Source organism: Cherax quadricarinatus, chromosome 72 (genome assembly GCF_038502225.1).
Source record: "Cherax quadricarinatus isolate ZL_2023a chromosome 72, ASM3850222v1, whole genome shotgun sequence".
Classification (NCBI taxonomy): domain Eukaryota; kingdom Metazoa; phylum Arthropoda; class Malacostraca; order Decapoda; family Parastacidae; genus Cherax; species Cherax quadricarinatus.
Window position 1 is genome coordinate 9,117,076 of NC_091363.1, and position 17,594 is coordinate 9,134,669.

At 36.9% G+C, this 17,594-nt stretch overlaps 1 protein-coding gene across 6 annotated transcripts in view; it reads right to left on the reverse strand.

Moving 5' to 3' along the window:
• LOC128701424 (mitogen-activated protein kinase kinase kinase 10-like) overlaps positions 1 to 17,594 on the reverse strand; it is a 306,174-nt gene that overhangs the window by 132,644 nt on the left and 155,936 nt on the right. For all 6 annotated transcript variants that reach the window (XM_070100389.1, XM_070100387.1, XM_070100384.1 and 3 more), the window contains exons 4-6: positions 16,356 to 16,536; positions 8,311 to 8,459; positions 4,120 to 4,295 (exon numbers count right to left, since the gene is read on the reverse strand). In XM_070100389.1, coding sequence (XP_069956490.1) covers positions 4,120 to 4,295; positions 8,311 to 8,459; positions 16,356 to 16,536 — 506 coding nt within the window. The remainder of the gene's footprint in view (positions 1 to 4,119; positions 4,296 to 8,310; positions 8,460 to 16,355; positions 16,537 to 17,594) is intronic.

The following is a 17,594-nucleotide window of genomic DNA, read 5'->3' on the forward strand; positions in this document are numbered from 1 at the left end:
GTATGTTCAGGTGCCAGTACTGACCGAATTTGTTCCCATAAGGAATATTGTGAATTAGATTAGTCCATTTCAGACCCCCAAACATACACGTACAAATGCACTTACATAAATACACAACAAAACATTCAAAATATTCAAAACACTCAACCTACTCACCAAACAAAACATCCATACTTATTATTGCACCTATTACATACATAGAACACTTAACTCTGATATTAACCCTCCCCTCAAACATCTCCTTGCCAACCTCAACAGAACACATGACCATAACACAAGGCACAGATCACTCTTTGATGTTCCTCGTGTCCATCTCACGCTATGCAAAAACTCAATGCACATAAAAGACCCTAAAATCTGGAATTCATTACCTGTAAATATAAAAGAAACACTACCTGTTTATAAATTCAAGTCTCTTCTCAAAGATCACTTACTCACTCAAAACCAAATAAATACTGAATAACTGAACCTTATAAATTGTATATCCTATATGTTACTCACAATTATATCACACAAATGTTAAACCTAGGACCCAATCTAACTTTATTATTTTTTTAAATACACTACCTAACAGAATACTCCATTCGACTGAATGTACAGCAATGCAAGCAACCATATGACCTGTCTTTGTAATACTCATTTGTGCTTTATAGTTATCTGTTTACAATAATGTTTTATCACTGATTTCATCATTGCTTAGTTAATCTTAAGTTAATTTTAAGCCAGCCCGTAATGCTATGCATATAAGTGGCTTTGGCATGCTGCTCTTACCTGTATTTTTTGTACCTCTGTTTGTATGCTTAAATTACTAAATAAATAAATAAATAAATAAATAAACATAATTGGTCGCATTGTAAGGTGATCGTTATGCGGGGGTCCACTGTATATACAGTGGACCCCCGGTTAACGATATTTTTTCACTCCAGAAGTATGTTCAGGTGCCAGTACTGACCGAATTTGTTCCCATAAAGAATATTGTGAAGTAGATTAGTCCATTTCAGACCCCCAAACATACACGTACAAATGCACTTACATAAATACACAACAAAACATTCAAAATATTCAAAACACTCAACCTACTCACCATACAAAACATCCATACTTATTATTGCACCTATTACATACATAGAACACTTAACTCTGATATTAACCCTCCCCTCAAACATCTCCTTGCCAACCTCAACAGAACACATGACCATAACACAAGGCACAGATCACTCTTTGATGTTCCTCGTGTCCATCTCACGCTATGCAAAAACTCAATGCACATAAAAGACCCTAAAATCTGGAATTCATTACCTGTAAATATAAAAGAAACACTACCTGTTTATAAATTCAAGTCTCTTCTCAAAGATCACTTACTCACTCAAAACCAAATAAATACTGAATAACTGAACCTTATAAATTGTATATCCTATATGTTACTCACAATTATATCACACAAATGTTAAACCTAGGACCCAATCTAACTTTATTATTTTTTTAAATACACTACCTAACAGAATACTCCATTCGACTGAATGTACAGCAATGCAAGCAACCATATGACCTGTCTTTGTAATACTCATTTGTGCTTTATAGTTATCTGTTTACAATAATGTTTTATCACTGATTTCATCATTGCTTAGTTAATCTTAAGTTAATTTTAAGCCAGCCCGTAATGCTATGCATATAAGTGGCTTTGGCATGCTGCTCTTACCTGTATTTTTTGTACCTCTGTTTGTATGCTTAAATTACTAAATAAATAAATAAATGAACATAATTGGTCGCATTGGGAGGTGATTGTTATGCGGGGGTCCACTGTATATACAGTGGACCCCCGGTTAACGATATTTTTTCACTCCAGAAGTATGTTCAGGTGCCAGTACTGACCGAATTTGTTCCCATAAGGAATATTGTGAAGTAGATTAGTCCATTTCAGACCCCCAAACATACACGTACAAACGCACTTACATAAATACACTTACATAATTGGTCGCATTCGGAGGTAATCGTTATGCAGGGGTCCACTGTATATTGAAACTAGGTGATTTGTGATCACTTTTCCCAAGCTCATCATTAACCTCAAGATTATTAATTAGTGAATCTTTGTTGGCAAGAACCAAGTCAAGCAGATTGTTTCCTCTAGTTGGTTCTGTCACAACCTTTTCTAAAAAGCAATTTTGAACCGTATCAAGAGTTGCTAGACTTTCTTGATATGGTTCATATCTAGATGCCTTATGAATTTCATCCCATTACAGCTTACTGCACTCCCTATCAAGGTTTGGGGGCCTATAAATCACACCCAAAATTGTCACATCCCTCGAGAAACTGTAGCCAAACAGATTCTGTGTTCAATGTTTATAATCTTATATCATGTCTAAGACAGCAATTTAAATTTTCTCTGACATACATCACCACTCCACCACCCTTCCTGTTGACCAAGTGTCTTCAATAAAGGTAAGTGTGATGTTAAATCTTCATTTATACATTTTATTAGTGCTTTACATTTATTTGGCATTCTTTTCTGCATGTAAATCTATATTTAAGTTAGGGAAATTTATAGGAAAGTGGCTAGGAAAGTGAACCCCGAAGTGACCTACAGTCCTTATGGAGGGGGATTCCCCTTCCAAACAATAACCTCTCTTTCCTCTCTCCTCCTCCCTGTTTTCCATTCATCAACACCAGTCTTCAATAAAGATAACTGTCTTGTTGAATGTTCATTCTTTTCTGCATGTAAATCTATCTTTAAGGTAAAAAAAAAAAATTGTTGTTGATACTTCTGAGTGTCTGGAACGAATTAATTGGATTTACATTATTTCTTATGGGGAAAATGGATTCAAAAATCGGCAATTTCGATAATCACACTTCCAGGAATGGATTAATTACGAAAAACGAGGGATCACTGTATATATAAAATAGGTAGTAGGTTGGTAGACAGCAACTGCCCAGGGAGGTACTACCGTCCTGCCAATCGAGTGTAAAATGAAAGCCTTTAATTGTTTTACATGATGGTAGGATTGCTGGTGTCCTTTTTTCTGTCTCGTAAACATGCAAGATTTCAGGTATGTCTTGCTACTTCTTCTAACACTTAGGTCACACTACACATACATGTACAAGCATATATGCACATACACACCCGTCTGGGTTTTCTTCTATTTACTTTCTAGTTCTTGCTCTTGTTTATTTCCTCTTATCTCCATGGGGAAGTGGAACAGAATTCTTCCTCCGTAAGCAATGCATGTTGTAAGAAGCGACTAAAATGCCAAGAGCAAGGGGCTAGTAACCCCTTTCCCTGTATAAATTACTAAATTTAATAAGAGAAACTTTTGTTTTTTCTTTTTGGGCCACCCTGCCTCGGTGGGATACAGCCGGTTTGTTGAAAAAAAAGAAAATATGTAGAAAAGGACAGTATGGTATTCAGTCTCACATGGTGTAATGAAACCTCTGGTCAGGAAGAACAAAGTAAGAAAGGATACAACTAAAGAGCTGACTGAAAGGATCATTGCTCCAGCACTGTAGGAGTATGTAGCATCTATACATTGTGTTTGCTATGTTTGTTACGTGTTAATGCTTCTCAGTACAGGTCTACTTTGCTGGAAAGAAAGCATTATGTTAACAAGAACTACAGTACAGTAGTGAGAGGCACCTAGGAACATTAAGGTAAGTATATACCGAATGTAAGTAAAAATATGCCAGATTCATCTACTATTTTACATGTTCATGAGCCAAAGAAAAATAACAGCAACTCTGCAAGTGAAAAATATTTAACACGTTTCCAATTCCCATTTACATGACATGACGTTAATACTTCCCAAAATGGTTGTTGAATACTAAAGAAAAGAATGTGTAGTACAATACTATTAAGATAGGAAATGGAATGAAGACATGAACATTATAAAAAGAAGAGTGGAGAGTACAAACATCAGACTCTTAATTATAAACCAGTATGCTACCACAGAATAATAGTTTATTTTTAACATATGGATAATGAAAAAGGAGTGAAAAAGATTTGCACAGGCAAGTTTGTGGTTACAAGAACAGTACTTTTTTCTTATTTGAAATTTTTATTAGGAATAACATGTTTTTTAATATTCTACACATTTGTATTCATATAACATGCATGTCACCTTTACTTACATTCTCCTTCATTCGGATCTCATTGACTTTCTCCTCAATTTCCACCTTCCAATGTCCCTGCATTGTATGGAAGCTCTCGTGGGGTGTTTGTGTGAAGTTAGATCGGCTAATTTCATCCAGTTTACTTAGGATCTCCTCAAATACTGGCCGAGCATGTGGATCTAACTCCCAACAACCTGACAGAATCAAAGGACAGTCATTATGTATGAGTGATGGTGAAAGTGGTTAATGATGAAAGTTTTTTTTTCTTTCTTTTTGAGTTTTTCTTTCTTCGTGGGTCACCCTGCCTCGGTGGGAAGTGGCCGACGTATCGAAAAAAAAAAATTATGAACAGCATGTGGAAATCTTCGGTTATATCAATGATGAATTACAAGATAAATAGTTGTGGACCCATTATGCAGCCAACCTTAAATTTACCCAAGTGACCCTAAAATTACCCAATAACTAAAAATATATTATTTAAAAATTTGTTGATAACAGGCAGAGGATGTTTCAATGTGTTACAAGCCATGGCTGTCACCATCTTTCAGTCTTCTGTCTTAATGGACAATTTAATAAAGGTGTAATTCTCATTAGAAGCTATGCATTTCAGATCAACTGTTGAGCTTTTTTTTTTTTTTTGCAAAGAGTATTAGCAGTGAATCGATATAAAAAGAGAAGCAGTAAAGAGTACACAGGTATTTTTTGAGTGTGGGCACAGACTTGTACTTTGTTCCACCAGAAAGCACTGGGACACAGTGCAAGTCTGTGTATTTTATTTACAAAATACTAAAACAAAATTTGGTTATTTAGTGATTTAAACTCGCCAAAATTTCCTTTCCTAGCACCGAATAATCCTTTGCATATAATACTAAATTTGTACAAGAGTGGCATTCCTTAAAACATCAAATCTCTAAGCTCTTGATACAACACAATTTTTCAAGTGGGCCACAGAAGACAATAGAGTCTTAAATGAGGACAAATTTCAGTTACTCAGCTATAAAGAATTGATGAAATAAAAAACAACAGATGTTTAACCCTTTGAGTGGCTGTTATGTAGAACTAAATCACTGAGGCAAGAATCCCTCCAGTAGTTCTACAGAATGAGCTCTGCTCATTCAGATAACCTGTGAACAGTAAATTTTGGCCTACATAAGAGAGAATGGGTCTGCATGGTGTTCACAAAATAATAAAAATCCTGCCCATGCAGTGAATGAATGGTTTAAAATAGTGACTGAGGTGTTTTCTGGGATGGTTCTTTATGGTTATGTTGGCTGTTTCTTGGTATCATTTGATAGAATGGAAGACACAGAGATGATTTTGGCTGGTTTCAGAACAGGAAGTAGCTTGAAACTGAACTCAAGGTAGTAGAAACGTTTGATTTTCCCATTTTTTCTGAGGACAGGTAAGGCCCCCCCTACACCCCCCCACTCTGTTTTATGGGTTTTTAATACATCTGATTCACTTAATGGGACACTGTAAATCATGGTCAATCATTCCTGGTTATATTTTATTATCCAGGAAGCAAAGTAAATCTATTTTTGTTTGATTATGAATTCCAAATGGAAGCCTAGGGATGTGATTAATGTAAAGAAAAAAATGTTTTAGTGCCAGGAATGTCTACATTGCTTATTTTGCACCATGCACATTATAAGGTAGTTGAAATAACTGAATGGGTGATTTCTTGAGCTCAATCCGTAAAAAGGAAGGAATACTAGCGAAATAGCTTGGAATGCAGTCGATGGATCAATGGAATTGTCTTAACCCTTAAACAGTCCAAACGTATATATACGTTTTTTCAACATCTGAAAGTATGTAAAAAAATGAAGATCTTTTTTTTTTGTTTTACATTTGAAAACGTGTATCTACATTTTTTTTTTTTTATATTTGAAAATATGTAAAAAAAAGTAGATATACAGTGGACCCCCGGTTAACGATAATTTTTCATCCCAGAAGTATGTTCAGGTGCCAGTATTGACCGAATTTGTTCCCATAAGGAATATTGTGAAGTAGATTAGTCCATTTCAGACCCCCAAACATACACGTACAAACGCACTTACATAAATACACTTACATAATTGGTCGCATTGGGAGGTGATCGTTAAGCGGGGGTCCACTGTACTTTTGTAGCATTACGAATTTGAATGTCGATTTGTTTGGATCGTTTAAGGGTTAAAATAGGACTCAAAGTTGGCAAAATTGCCAATACATAAACTGCACTGAGAATGCTAACTTTGCACCCGTGTAATATTTTGGTGTCATTACTTCCAGAAAAAAATTCTCTACCATTTTTCAGAAATGGTAGAGAATTTTTTTGTTTTGTTTTGTTTTTAAAGTGGACACTGAGAACAATATTAATCTCAGGGTTCTCGACAACAACTCTATGAATAATAGGTTAGAAAAATGACAAACTTGTAAGGATAGTATAGCAGAATGAAAACTTAACCCTTTCACTGATGTACCCACCTCCCACCCCTAAAATTAGAAGTGGTGACAGTTTCACGACTGAAAAAAATTTCTTTTTCTGTAATAGAAGAGAATCTTTCTGAAAGTAATGATACTAAAGACAAAAGTTGATGGGAACCTTATGGAATTATGTTGGCGCAAAGTTGGCAGTTTGGGTTCAATTGATGCATTTGCAGGATTTCTTTTAAACTGTGCACACACTCCTCACAGACCCATTCTCATGTCTAGGCCAAAATTTACCACTCACAGCTTATTTGAGGAAGCTGAGCTCAAAACATAGATCTACACAAATGACCCCGGCATCAATGATTCAGATCTACATGGAAGACTGTGAAAGAGTTAAGACAACATTTTCCATGGAAACCAAGGTTTCTCAATTCAACTTGTTGAATAGATTTCTCTAGGCTAGCTGCCAGCATCTAGCACCCTAGACAAACCATGCAATAGATGCCATCCCCTCCCCAATCCCAAAAGCAGATATAAACCTAAGGATTTTATTAAAACTAGGAAACATTTTGCCCCCATTTCGCACACAAGTACTAGGTACAGGTCGGCCATCATTGATCCAGCAATCACTAATCTGGTTCCATCACTAATCCAGCACTGATTCTGGCTAGCGTAAGTATCACATCCATTTTATGAGGCACCTACTGAGTATAGTTAACTCTGGTAGACTAATACGTGAGTTTTTTATGGAATTCAATGGTTCCAATGATGCCAGATTGGTGATCGTCAACCTGTATTGCAATACCATTAAACTAAGGGGTAAAAACATGTCCAACACTTAAAGCTTTTATTAAAGCAACATTTTGCACACTAGAACTGACAATGCTCCTAGTGAGTGAAAAATTTCCTAATAAATGCCTTAAGCATTGGACAGGAGCCTTTACCCTACAGCCCCTTCCTAAATTTTAAGCATTCATTTTTAAACAATGGTTCTGTTGTTTTAGTTATATATTTTTTTATTTTACCCCTACTGTATAAATTACTAATTGCAAAAAGAAAAATTCAGCTTGATTTTTCTTTTTTAGGTCACCCTGCCTCAGTGAGAGACAGGCAGTGGGTTAAAAAAAAAAAATTATGAACTTTTTCCCTCGAATTTCATGCCTCATTTAACTTGGTCACCCAGATAACCACCTAGTTAGCTTATATGGACGGGCCATCCCTACTTGTGAACACCAGTTTACTTTCCACACTCATCGGGCACCTATTCTCTCAGACTTTTGTTTAGTATTAGTACAATATCATTATTACTTCACTTTACTGTATATTCTAAGAAGGTAAAAGCTAAACTTTTAATGATCATATAGCACCTGGGGAATGGGAGATAATCAGGTTTGATGCAAGTTGAGGGTAGCTCCAATTCCTTGGATCTAAAGCCATTCATCAGCATCAAGGACCCCCACCCTCCCTAATCCCTGAAGAGTATTCTCACCAAGATCATGGTCATTAATTACAAAAAAAAAAGGGGGGAGTGGAGGGATGGTACTTCAATGAAGATTACTTTGTCCATAGTTTATAAAAGATACCTGGTAATAAAATATACCGATAGTATTGGTGGAAAAAAAAATGAAAAGATGGGTTGGTAGGGGAAGTAGAATATTCAAATGGTTTCAGGAAGAAATCAAAATATTCTTCCTCAAAGCCTTTTTATCCACTTCTTAGAAGCTATGGTTCCCAAAATTTGCACAAGACATGGACCCTTGTTTATAAATACTATATCAAAGCAAGAAAACACACACTTACCCTCCATGAGTTTCCTCCAGTTGGTGGGTACCGTAGAGGGGATATGGAGCCAGAGCTTGTTCATAGCAACTCCGTATGCTATAGCCAGTGTATCAATGCCTTTGTAGGGTGATTCACCTGTAAGAAGTTCCCACAACACAACACCATAGCTGTGATGAGGGGGGAAAATATGTAATGCACAGGAAAGGCTCAAGCTATCACTTAATACATATACCTATGGTACCTACACGACAGTGCACTATATCGGAAGAAATCATGGAAGAAGTGGGGATTAAACTCATGGCGAGTCCTAAAATTCACAGGCCAATGCATTAACCACTTGGCCAGCTGGCTCTACTAAGATTCATCCAACTAGGTACATTTCTATAAAGGGTATTATGTATCATTATGCCTGTAATAAAAATTAAAAAGTTAATTATATACTATCTCTTGAAAATAAAAACCTTGAATTATCATTAAACATTTTAAATGTTACATGTACTGTACTTATTTAACTACAGGCATCTGCTTCTATAACATCATATTTTTTTGAGTACTGAGGGTTGGCCACACTGAGTGAGACAAAGTGACATGCCAGAGAAAAAGATGGCTTTCTTACTCATTGTGTCAATAGAAAAATTCAATGCCTTGAAAATGTTAAGAGTTGTCATGTGTCCTTCCATTAAATGTGAATTGAAGTTCCACTGACGGACTGCTCAACCCACAGATAGACAAGGCATGAATATACTCCAAATGATGGTTTAGAAAGACACGTAAGCAAACACTGACATATTTATTAGAAAACGTTTCAGTCCTGGGACCTTGATCACTTCTAACATACAGAGGTAGAAAGGCATTACATATATAGGCGGAGAGTGAGGTGTGACGCACGTGACCTGAGGAATGTCATAAGAACATAAGAATGGAGGAACACTATAGAAGGCCTACTGGCCCATGCAAGGCAGGTCCTTATCAAAACAACCTCTGCCTATGATGAAGAGGTAGACGTTGAAATCATGTGACTCCTGTGTTGTTGGGTTGGTGGTGCTTAAGTATCATGTATGCCAATGTTTTTGAAATTTTGTAGTTTCCAGTGTTGCGTTCTATAGTGTCGGTGACGGCGATTTATTATTTATTACCAAGGTATTTATTACCAAGGTTTATACCACTCTAAATGATGGATGATTGTGTATGTGCATGTCTTTTTATTATGGTTTAGGACATGGGTGAGGAACCTTTTTATGTTGGAAGGCTACATTAAAGTTAGATGTAATCTAATAAGGCTGCATTCAAGAAATTTTGATTAGATATACTGCAAAATGTCGGTTATTTTGAAGAAAGTTAATTATTATATGATAACTTCAAGAACATAATTCATTCAGAAGGCCACACTTAATGCCATAGAAGGCTGCAGGTTCACCACCCCTGGAACTTTAGGACAAACTGAATATTTATCTCCAATTTGTAGGTTACTGTATATTCTTAGCTATAAGACGAGGCTTTCTACTAAAAAAGATCAGTCATAACCCCCACAAGCTACCCCCAGAAAAATATGGAAAACTTATCAAAAAAATATTAAAGTAATAGTGTGGTGGTGGCTGTTGTTGCTGGTGTTTTAACCTGTTTACTGTCTTCCATAGATGTGGCTCAAAACACACTTTCACCATCATTCAACACTTTTGCCATCATTCACACAATATCACTGTCTTTGCAGAGGTGCCCAGACATGACATAACCTAATTATTCCTGATAATATTTTGTTATCCAAAAAATAGGGTAAATTTTCAATTTCTTTTTGATGTTCAATTCAAAATGAAGGGAAAATGTAATATAGGAAACTCCCTATGGCATGATTAATGAACAGAGGGGAAATGTTACTTTTGTGGCTTGAATGTCTACAGTGTTCGTAATTTAGATTTTTTAATTTTGTGTATAATTTGAGAAATTATCAACTCCTGTGCACTTTACAGGGTAGTTTCTTGTGCCCAACTGATGGAACAGAAGGCATATTAGTGAACTAGCTAAGAATTTGCTGAAATTGAGCAATGGAATTGGCTTAAAATAGGACTCAAAGAGGGTGAAATCATTAATGTGTAAATTGTGCCCAGACTGCTACCTCTGCTCCTGCATAATTCTGAAAATTTGTCACCAAATACCATATTTTTGGTGTCATTACCTTCAGATAAAAGATTCTCTACCATTTTAGAAAATATACGTATTTTTTTTTTTTAAATTGCAGATACTGTAAGCACTTTTATTTTAGGGATCCTGACAGTGAAAAGGCTAAGGGATATCTGATACGTACATACAAAAATGCCAAACAATCATCAAACAATATTTCAATATTCAAGAGTATATTTGCACATATTTTCCGTAATTGTGGCATCTCCAGAAATGTAACAACTGCATGTACAGACACTTTACTGTGAAGGAAGCAGATGGAAAACTCAGTAGACTCATTATTTTTTTCAACTGCTTACTCAATGAACCCTTTTGTATCTTTCTGAAAATTTTCCACCTTCTACAATACCTCAGTTTCACAAGGAAATATTGAAGTGTGCACATTTATAACCAGTTATAATATTTTCCAGATATAGATTATGATATCTTTTTTCCCACAATCTACTAATCACAATACCAGTGAGTGCATAGGCACTCTCAATATGAACCTGGGTTGCAATAATGTTGGTAGAATTACCCACAATATGTTAGGTAAAATGACATGTGGAACTTGACAAAGCTCCTGGAGAGCTCTGTCAAGCTGCCAAAAAGCTCCTGGAGAGTGAAACATTCACAATAGTTGCACAGGTAACCAAGTGTTAGCCGACTGTTGTGGGCTGCATCCTGGGAGGACAGAATTAATCCAAGTTGCCTGAAATGGTCTGCATAACCAGGGGCTTTCTATATAGTATGTCGATGATGTCGACTAGGTCTGTATTAGTAGCATCAGGTGCTTGTAAAAATAAAGATCAATATTATCACCGAGTATCTGCTAGATGAAGTCAAGGATATTCTCTGCATTCTCCAGGGGTGGCGTGTATGAAGGATGCAGTTTCTGCTTATCCTGCTGGTGAATGTACTCACCTATTTATTGTTGCAGAGATTAAGTCTCAGCTCCTAGCCCTGACTCTCTGATGGCCAATACTGGGTTACTAACCTGGTTGTTTGAGTCTTATCATACCACTTCTTAAACCTATATATGGCTTCTACCTGTAAACACTTTGCTGCCTAGGTCGTTCCACTTCCTGACAACTTTAAGACTAAAGTAGTATTTCCCTGTGACTTGTCTTTACTTTTAACTTTCAGCTGTGCCTTTGTGTACCTGACCACACTGTCAATCCCTTTCAATATTCTGTATGCCAAAATCAAGTCACTCCTGGTCCTTTCATCCTCTTAATGTCATCAGATTTAGCTCCTTTATTATTATTACAATCAAAACTAAGTGCTAAACTCACAAGGGTCACACAATTAGCTCCTTTAGCTTCTCCTCAGAGCTTATATCTCTTAGCTTTGGTACTAGTCTTTTTGCAACCCTATGCATTTTTTCCAGCTTGCTGACATGTATCAAATGCGAGATTCTCACTGGCGCTGCATATTCCACGATAAGATAAGAGTTATGAATGACCCTTGTTGAGTTTCCTCAAAGCTACCTTTAAATTTGCCAGTCATGCATTTGTTGTTGCCGGTGTTCAGTTGCTGTACACTTTAGATGAAATCTCGGAACTATGCTCACTCAAGGGTCCTTCTCTTTCTCTGAGTGTATGTCCTCAGGAAAACTGTCAAAAGTCTAATATTTCTGATATTTTGAGCCTGATTTCAAGACACATCCTGTCCTGAACCATTTCTATTTCAGTAATATGTCTTCCTTTCTGTCAACTAATACAGGCGGGTCCTGCTTATACAGTAGGTTAGGTTCCGGGCTACCACTGTAAAGCGAAACATATCCTTTTTATCACTTTCAAATGCATATAAAACCCTGATAACATGTTTACACTATCACACATTAACCCTTTCAGGGTCGACAGGCCCTCTCCGAGACTTGTTCTTAGGGTCGGCCAAATTTCAAAAAAAAAAAAAAAAAAATTCTTATTAAAAGATAGAGAATCTTTTCCCAATTATAATGACACCAATTAGTATGAAATTTGATGGAAAACTTACAGAATTATGCTCTCGCGAAGTTAGTGGTCTCGACAATGTTTACGCAACCGCGATTTTGCCCACTTTGAGCCCTATTTTCGGCTAATTCCAGTGTACTAGTTGACAAAAATCATAACTATTTCGCTTTAACTCCATTTTTTCTATCGAATGAGTACAAGAAACCACCCATTTACCGATTTCAACTATCCAATACAGTGGTCAGAATTTAGCAATTTTGCCAATTTCCCACAAATTTCAAAAGATGCCAATTTCCGAATAGAGTCCAGAATAAATAAGAAAGACATTCCTGGCAGTTAAAGGATAAAGAATCACACATAAAGTGGGAGTTGTCACAGTTGCTCTTTGCTGATGACACTGTGCTCTTGGGAGATTCTGAAGAGAAGTTGCAGAGATTGGTGGATGAATTTGGTAGGGTGTGCAAAAGAAGAAAATTGAAAGTGAATACAGGAAAGAGTAAGGTTATGAGGACAACAAAAAGATTAGGTGATGAAAGATTGGATATCAGATTGGAGGGAGAGAGTATGGAGGAGGTGAATGTATTCAGATATTTGGGAGTGGACGTGTCAGCGGATGGGTCTATGAAAGATGAGGTGAATCATAGAATTGATGAGGGGAAAAGGGTGAGTGGTGCACTTAGGAGTCTGTGGAGACAAAGAACTTTGTCCTTGGAGGCAAAGAGGGGAATGTATGAGAGTATAGTTTTACCAACGCTCTTATATGGGTGTGAAGCATTGGTGATGAATGTTGCAGCGAGGAGAAGGCTGGAGGCAGTGGAGATGTCATGTCTGAGAGCAATGTGTGGTGTGAATATAATGCAGAGAATTCGTAGTTTGGAAGTTAGGAGGAGGTGCGGGATTACCAAAACTGTTGTCCAGAGGGCTGAGGAAGGGTTGTTGAGGTGGTTCGGACATGTGGAGAGAATGGAGCAAAACAGAATAACTTCAAGAGTGTATCAGTCTGTAGTGGAAGGAAGGCGGGGTAGGGGTCGGCCTAGGAAAGGTTGGAGGGAGGGGGTAAAGGAGGTTTGTGTGCGAGGGGCTTGGACTTCCAGCAGGCATGCGTGAGCGTGTTTGATAGGAGTGAATGGAGACAAATGGTTTTTAATACTTGACGTGCTGTTGGAGTGTGAGCAAAGTAACATTTATGAAGGGGTTCAGGGAAACCGGCAGGCCGGACTTGAGTCCTGGAGATGGGAAGCACAGTGCCTGCACTCTGAAGGAGGGGTGTTAATGTTGCAGTTTAAAAACTGTAGTGTAAAGCACCCTTCTGGCAAGACAGTGATGGAGTGAATGATGGTGAAAGTTTTTCTTTTTCGGGCCACCCTGCCTTGGTGGGAATCAGCCAGTGTGATAATAATAATAAAAAAAAAAAACCAATAAGAAAGTACTTGATGTCTTGAGAGCCACTATCAATCCCAACAGTGAAACTTGGGATGAAGTTATACCTGATGTGCAGTGTGCTATAAATTCTGCTTACAATGTTTCTATAAGTGACACTCCACATTATGCATTGTATGATGTAGATAAACGTTTGCCTTATGAGTTGCTATATTCTAATCCGAAACCAAATTACAACCCTGATGATTTCATAGCAACTCGTACCAGCTTAGCTCAAAGTGTTTTTAGAAGAATCCGTGAAACACTTCATAAATCAACAGCAGAATTTACAAGAGTCGCAAACACTCGAGCAAAGCCATCCAAAATCAAAGTAGGTTCGAGAGTTATGCTGACTAACTTTAACAAAACGTCTGCAATGCCTAAGCTTGATCAAAAGTTTGTTGGTCCTTATTGACACTGGCAGTGGAAGGAGGGGCCTGATACTATCAGGTCAGGCCTTACATTATTAGGTTAAGTGTCAGCTCATGTTTTCAGAGAAAAACTAAAGCAAATGTGGTACAAAAGCACATAAAATTATGTTTAACCCTTTCAGGGTCCAGAGGCCAAATTTCAAAGTGCACACCAGTGTCCAAGAATTTTCAAAAAAATATTTTGTTATTTTTTCTTATGAAATTGTAGAGAATCTTTTTCTGAAGGTAATAAAACAAAACGTATGAAATATGATGGAAAACTGACAAAATTATGCTCTCACGAATTTTGATGTGTCAGTGATATTTACGAATCAGCGATTTTGCCGACTTTGACTCCTATTTTAGGCCAATTACATTATTCCAGTCGACCAAATTCTTAGCTATTTCACTAGTATTCCTTCTATTCTATCGATTGAGCACAAGAAATCGCCAAGTCAACTGTTTCAACTACAAAATAAAGTGACCGAAAATTGGTAATTTGGCCAATTTAACACAAAGTTCAAAATATTCCAATTTAAAAATAGGGTCCAGAATAAACAATGCAGGTATTCCTGGCACTAAACTAACATTTTCTCTGTTCAATAGTTACGTTTTGAGGCTTTACAAATGAATTCCATTTTGATTTTTTATTCACAATGAATTTTTATTCAAACCAAAAAATAGAAGATTTACTGTTATGCAATATTGTAATAATTGTATAAATATCATCACCACATTTGTGAATGTATATTAGACCCACCAGCTGGCATGTATTAGATGTGTGAGGTCGTTTGTTTACTCTTGAACATCGGCAAAAATTTAACATTTCCACTACTTTGAGCTCAGTTTCAAGCCATTTCCAGTGCTAAAACCAATCAAAATCATCTCTATTTCTGTAATATGTCTTACATTCTATCAAACGAGACCAAGAAATCGCAAATACAACTATAAAAAACATACGAAAAACACTGCAAAGTCGCTGTTTTAATCGAAAATCACGGTCTCAGTTTTTTCTCTCATTATACACTGTGTGCTGCAGGATTTGTTTTATGTGGTGCACACATACCACATAGATGTATTCTCTCATATCTAGGCCCAAATTTACCACTCACAGCTTATCAGAGTGAGCTGAGCTTATGGTGTAGATCTACAGTTTGGACCCTGAAAGGGTTAATGGTATTTTAGCTGCAAAACAGCTGCTTCTGTTTTCTTACTTTGAATGAATTAATTTGTATTATTTGAAAAGCACAAGAACTGTTTGGTCAGTCAGTGTTTTCAACAAACAATTGTTGGCATTGTAATCACTTTTCTGCTAACACACAACTAACTAACTTATGTTTTTTGATTAGCTGTCATATTCCAGAAATGATAGTGACAAAGCAGTTCAAAGTCAATTACTGTATTCCCATTTCATTAATCACATCCATGATTCATTTCAAATCATAGGCCATAAGTCAAAGCAAATTATGATGAGAGGAGAATATTTCCACCATTTATATTGCAAGCAACATGTTGGGTTCCTAGTCATGCAAGCACCATTGGGGAAATGGAGAAATCCTACTTAAGAATAATACTAAGATGATAATTAGGGAGATGTCTACAAGCAATTCTTAAGATAAAATGCACAACTGAAAAGAATCAAGCTCTCAGCAATACACCTCTTCTTGTGCAACTTTCTAAAAACATGGACTGTCCACTGACAATGATGCTTTACAAATAAGTTATCTTTCATATAAGAATATACATGTAACTGTATATCTACATTTTCAACATTTACAAACTCAGAAACATAAACGGTACTCCTCAAGCCCATCATGATCAAATTTATCTTTGTATCAAGAAGTGCAAATTAGTGTGAAAACCTAAGACAGCATACATTCCACTGCAGTAAACAACCCCATGATAAAAGAAAGTAAAGCAGTCATAATTACATGCAAGAAACTGAAGAATAGAAAGGATGGTATGTGTAAGAACCGATCGATGTAAAATGAGGCTTTTAGGGTGATGTTTGTTGCTTGGTCATGCAGTGAAGTGAGGAATAATGAGGTGCAGGATCATGTGTGAAGTATGAAGAGAGAAGCAGCATACACAAGAGAGGTAAGCAATATTAGCATGCACAGACCTCCAGACATCAGAAGCCTTAGAGAAGGTGGAGGTCTTGATGACTTCTGGTGCCATCCAGGCATAGGTGCCAGCTGCAGACATGCGGGTGGTCTTGGACACCTCTCGCGCCAACCCAAAGTCTGTGATCTTCAGTGTCTTGAACTGCAGCTCGTTCTTGTCTATACTCTCACTGAGCAACACTGAAACAACACGATGGATTTAGTGTTCACTTGCATATATTACAACATTCTACATATACAGTATATTTAAATCCAAACATTTATTAAATCTATCATTAACACCTGGAACATACTTGAGGAAATGTTGCAGATCTATATACTAAAACTAGTCCTTATAAGAACAGAAGGCAAGGTCATGCACAAGAGTTCCCACCTCTCAAGGAAGGTGCCTTGATACTGGAGAATCACTCTTGATATAAAGAACTGGAGCTATCCCTACAAGAATCAACTACAGATAACCTCCCCTCTTCCTCTAATTAAATCTAATTAACCTTCCTTTCCCAAGTATTGTATTGACCCTATGGTCATACAGTCCTTGGGGACAGTATGACCATAGGTTTTTGAGTTCCAGGTGACTGACTGGGTTTAACACTTCCTATAATAATTGAGAACTCACGAGTAACATCACAACTGCTGAAACTGACTGAATTCGTCACTTTTGTGATGGTTTGCATTAGGATACCTAGGTCTGATGTTTATGCAGGTCACAGTCTCTATTATATTGTGGTAAGTCCAATGTCTTTGACCCCATTACATCCTCCACCATATTTGTGGTATGTTTCAATTTAAGGTCATGGATATTCTTCCATTCTCAGTGCGTATACTTTTTTAGGACAAATTTGTTATAATTAAGTGTTCATTTGTGGCTGTTCGTTCAAAATACTGACTGGGGTTTACTCTGCAATACAGTGTTACACATCAGAAAGTGAAATCACCGAGAACATTACATTCAGATTTGTATTTATAAGGTCTTGAGGAATTGTTTAATTCTTGTTAAGTAGTCTGTATACAAAAACAAACGATAAAAATTTGCCCGTTAATTACCTGTTTGATAATTCAAAGAGCCACTGCCTCTCTGGCCCTGTCCCACACCAGGTCTCCTGGTTGAATACCTTGTCAGCCAGGCTGTTGGTGCTAGTAGCATACAGTCCGGCTGATCAAAAACTGACTTCAGAAACTTATACCATTCCCTTCAATAAAAAGCTGGGGCAAGACGAGTACACAAAAAGAACTTGACA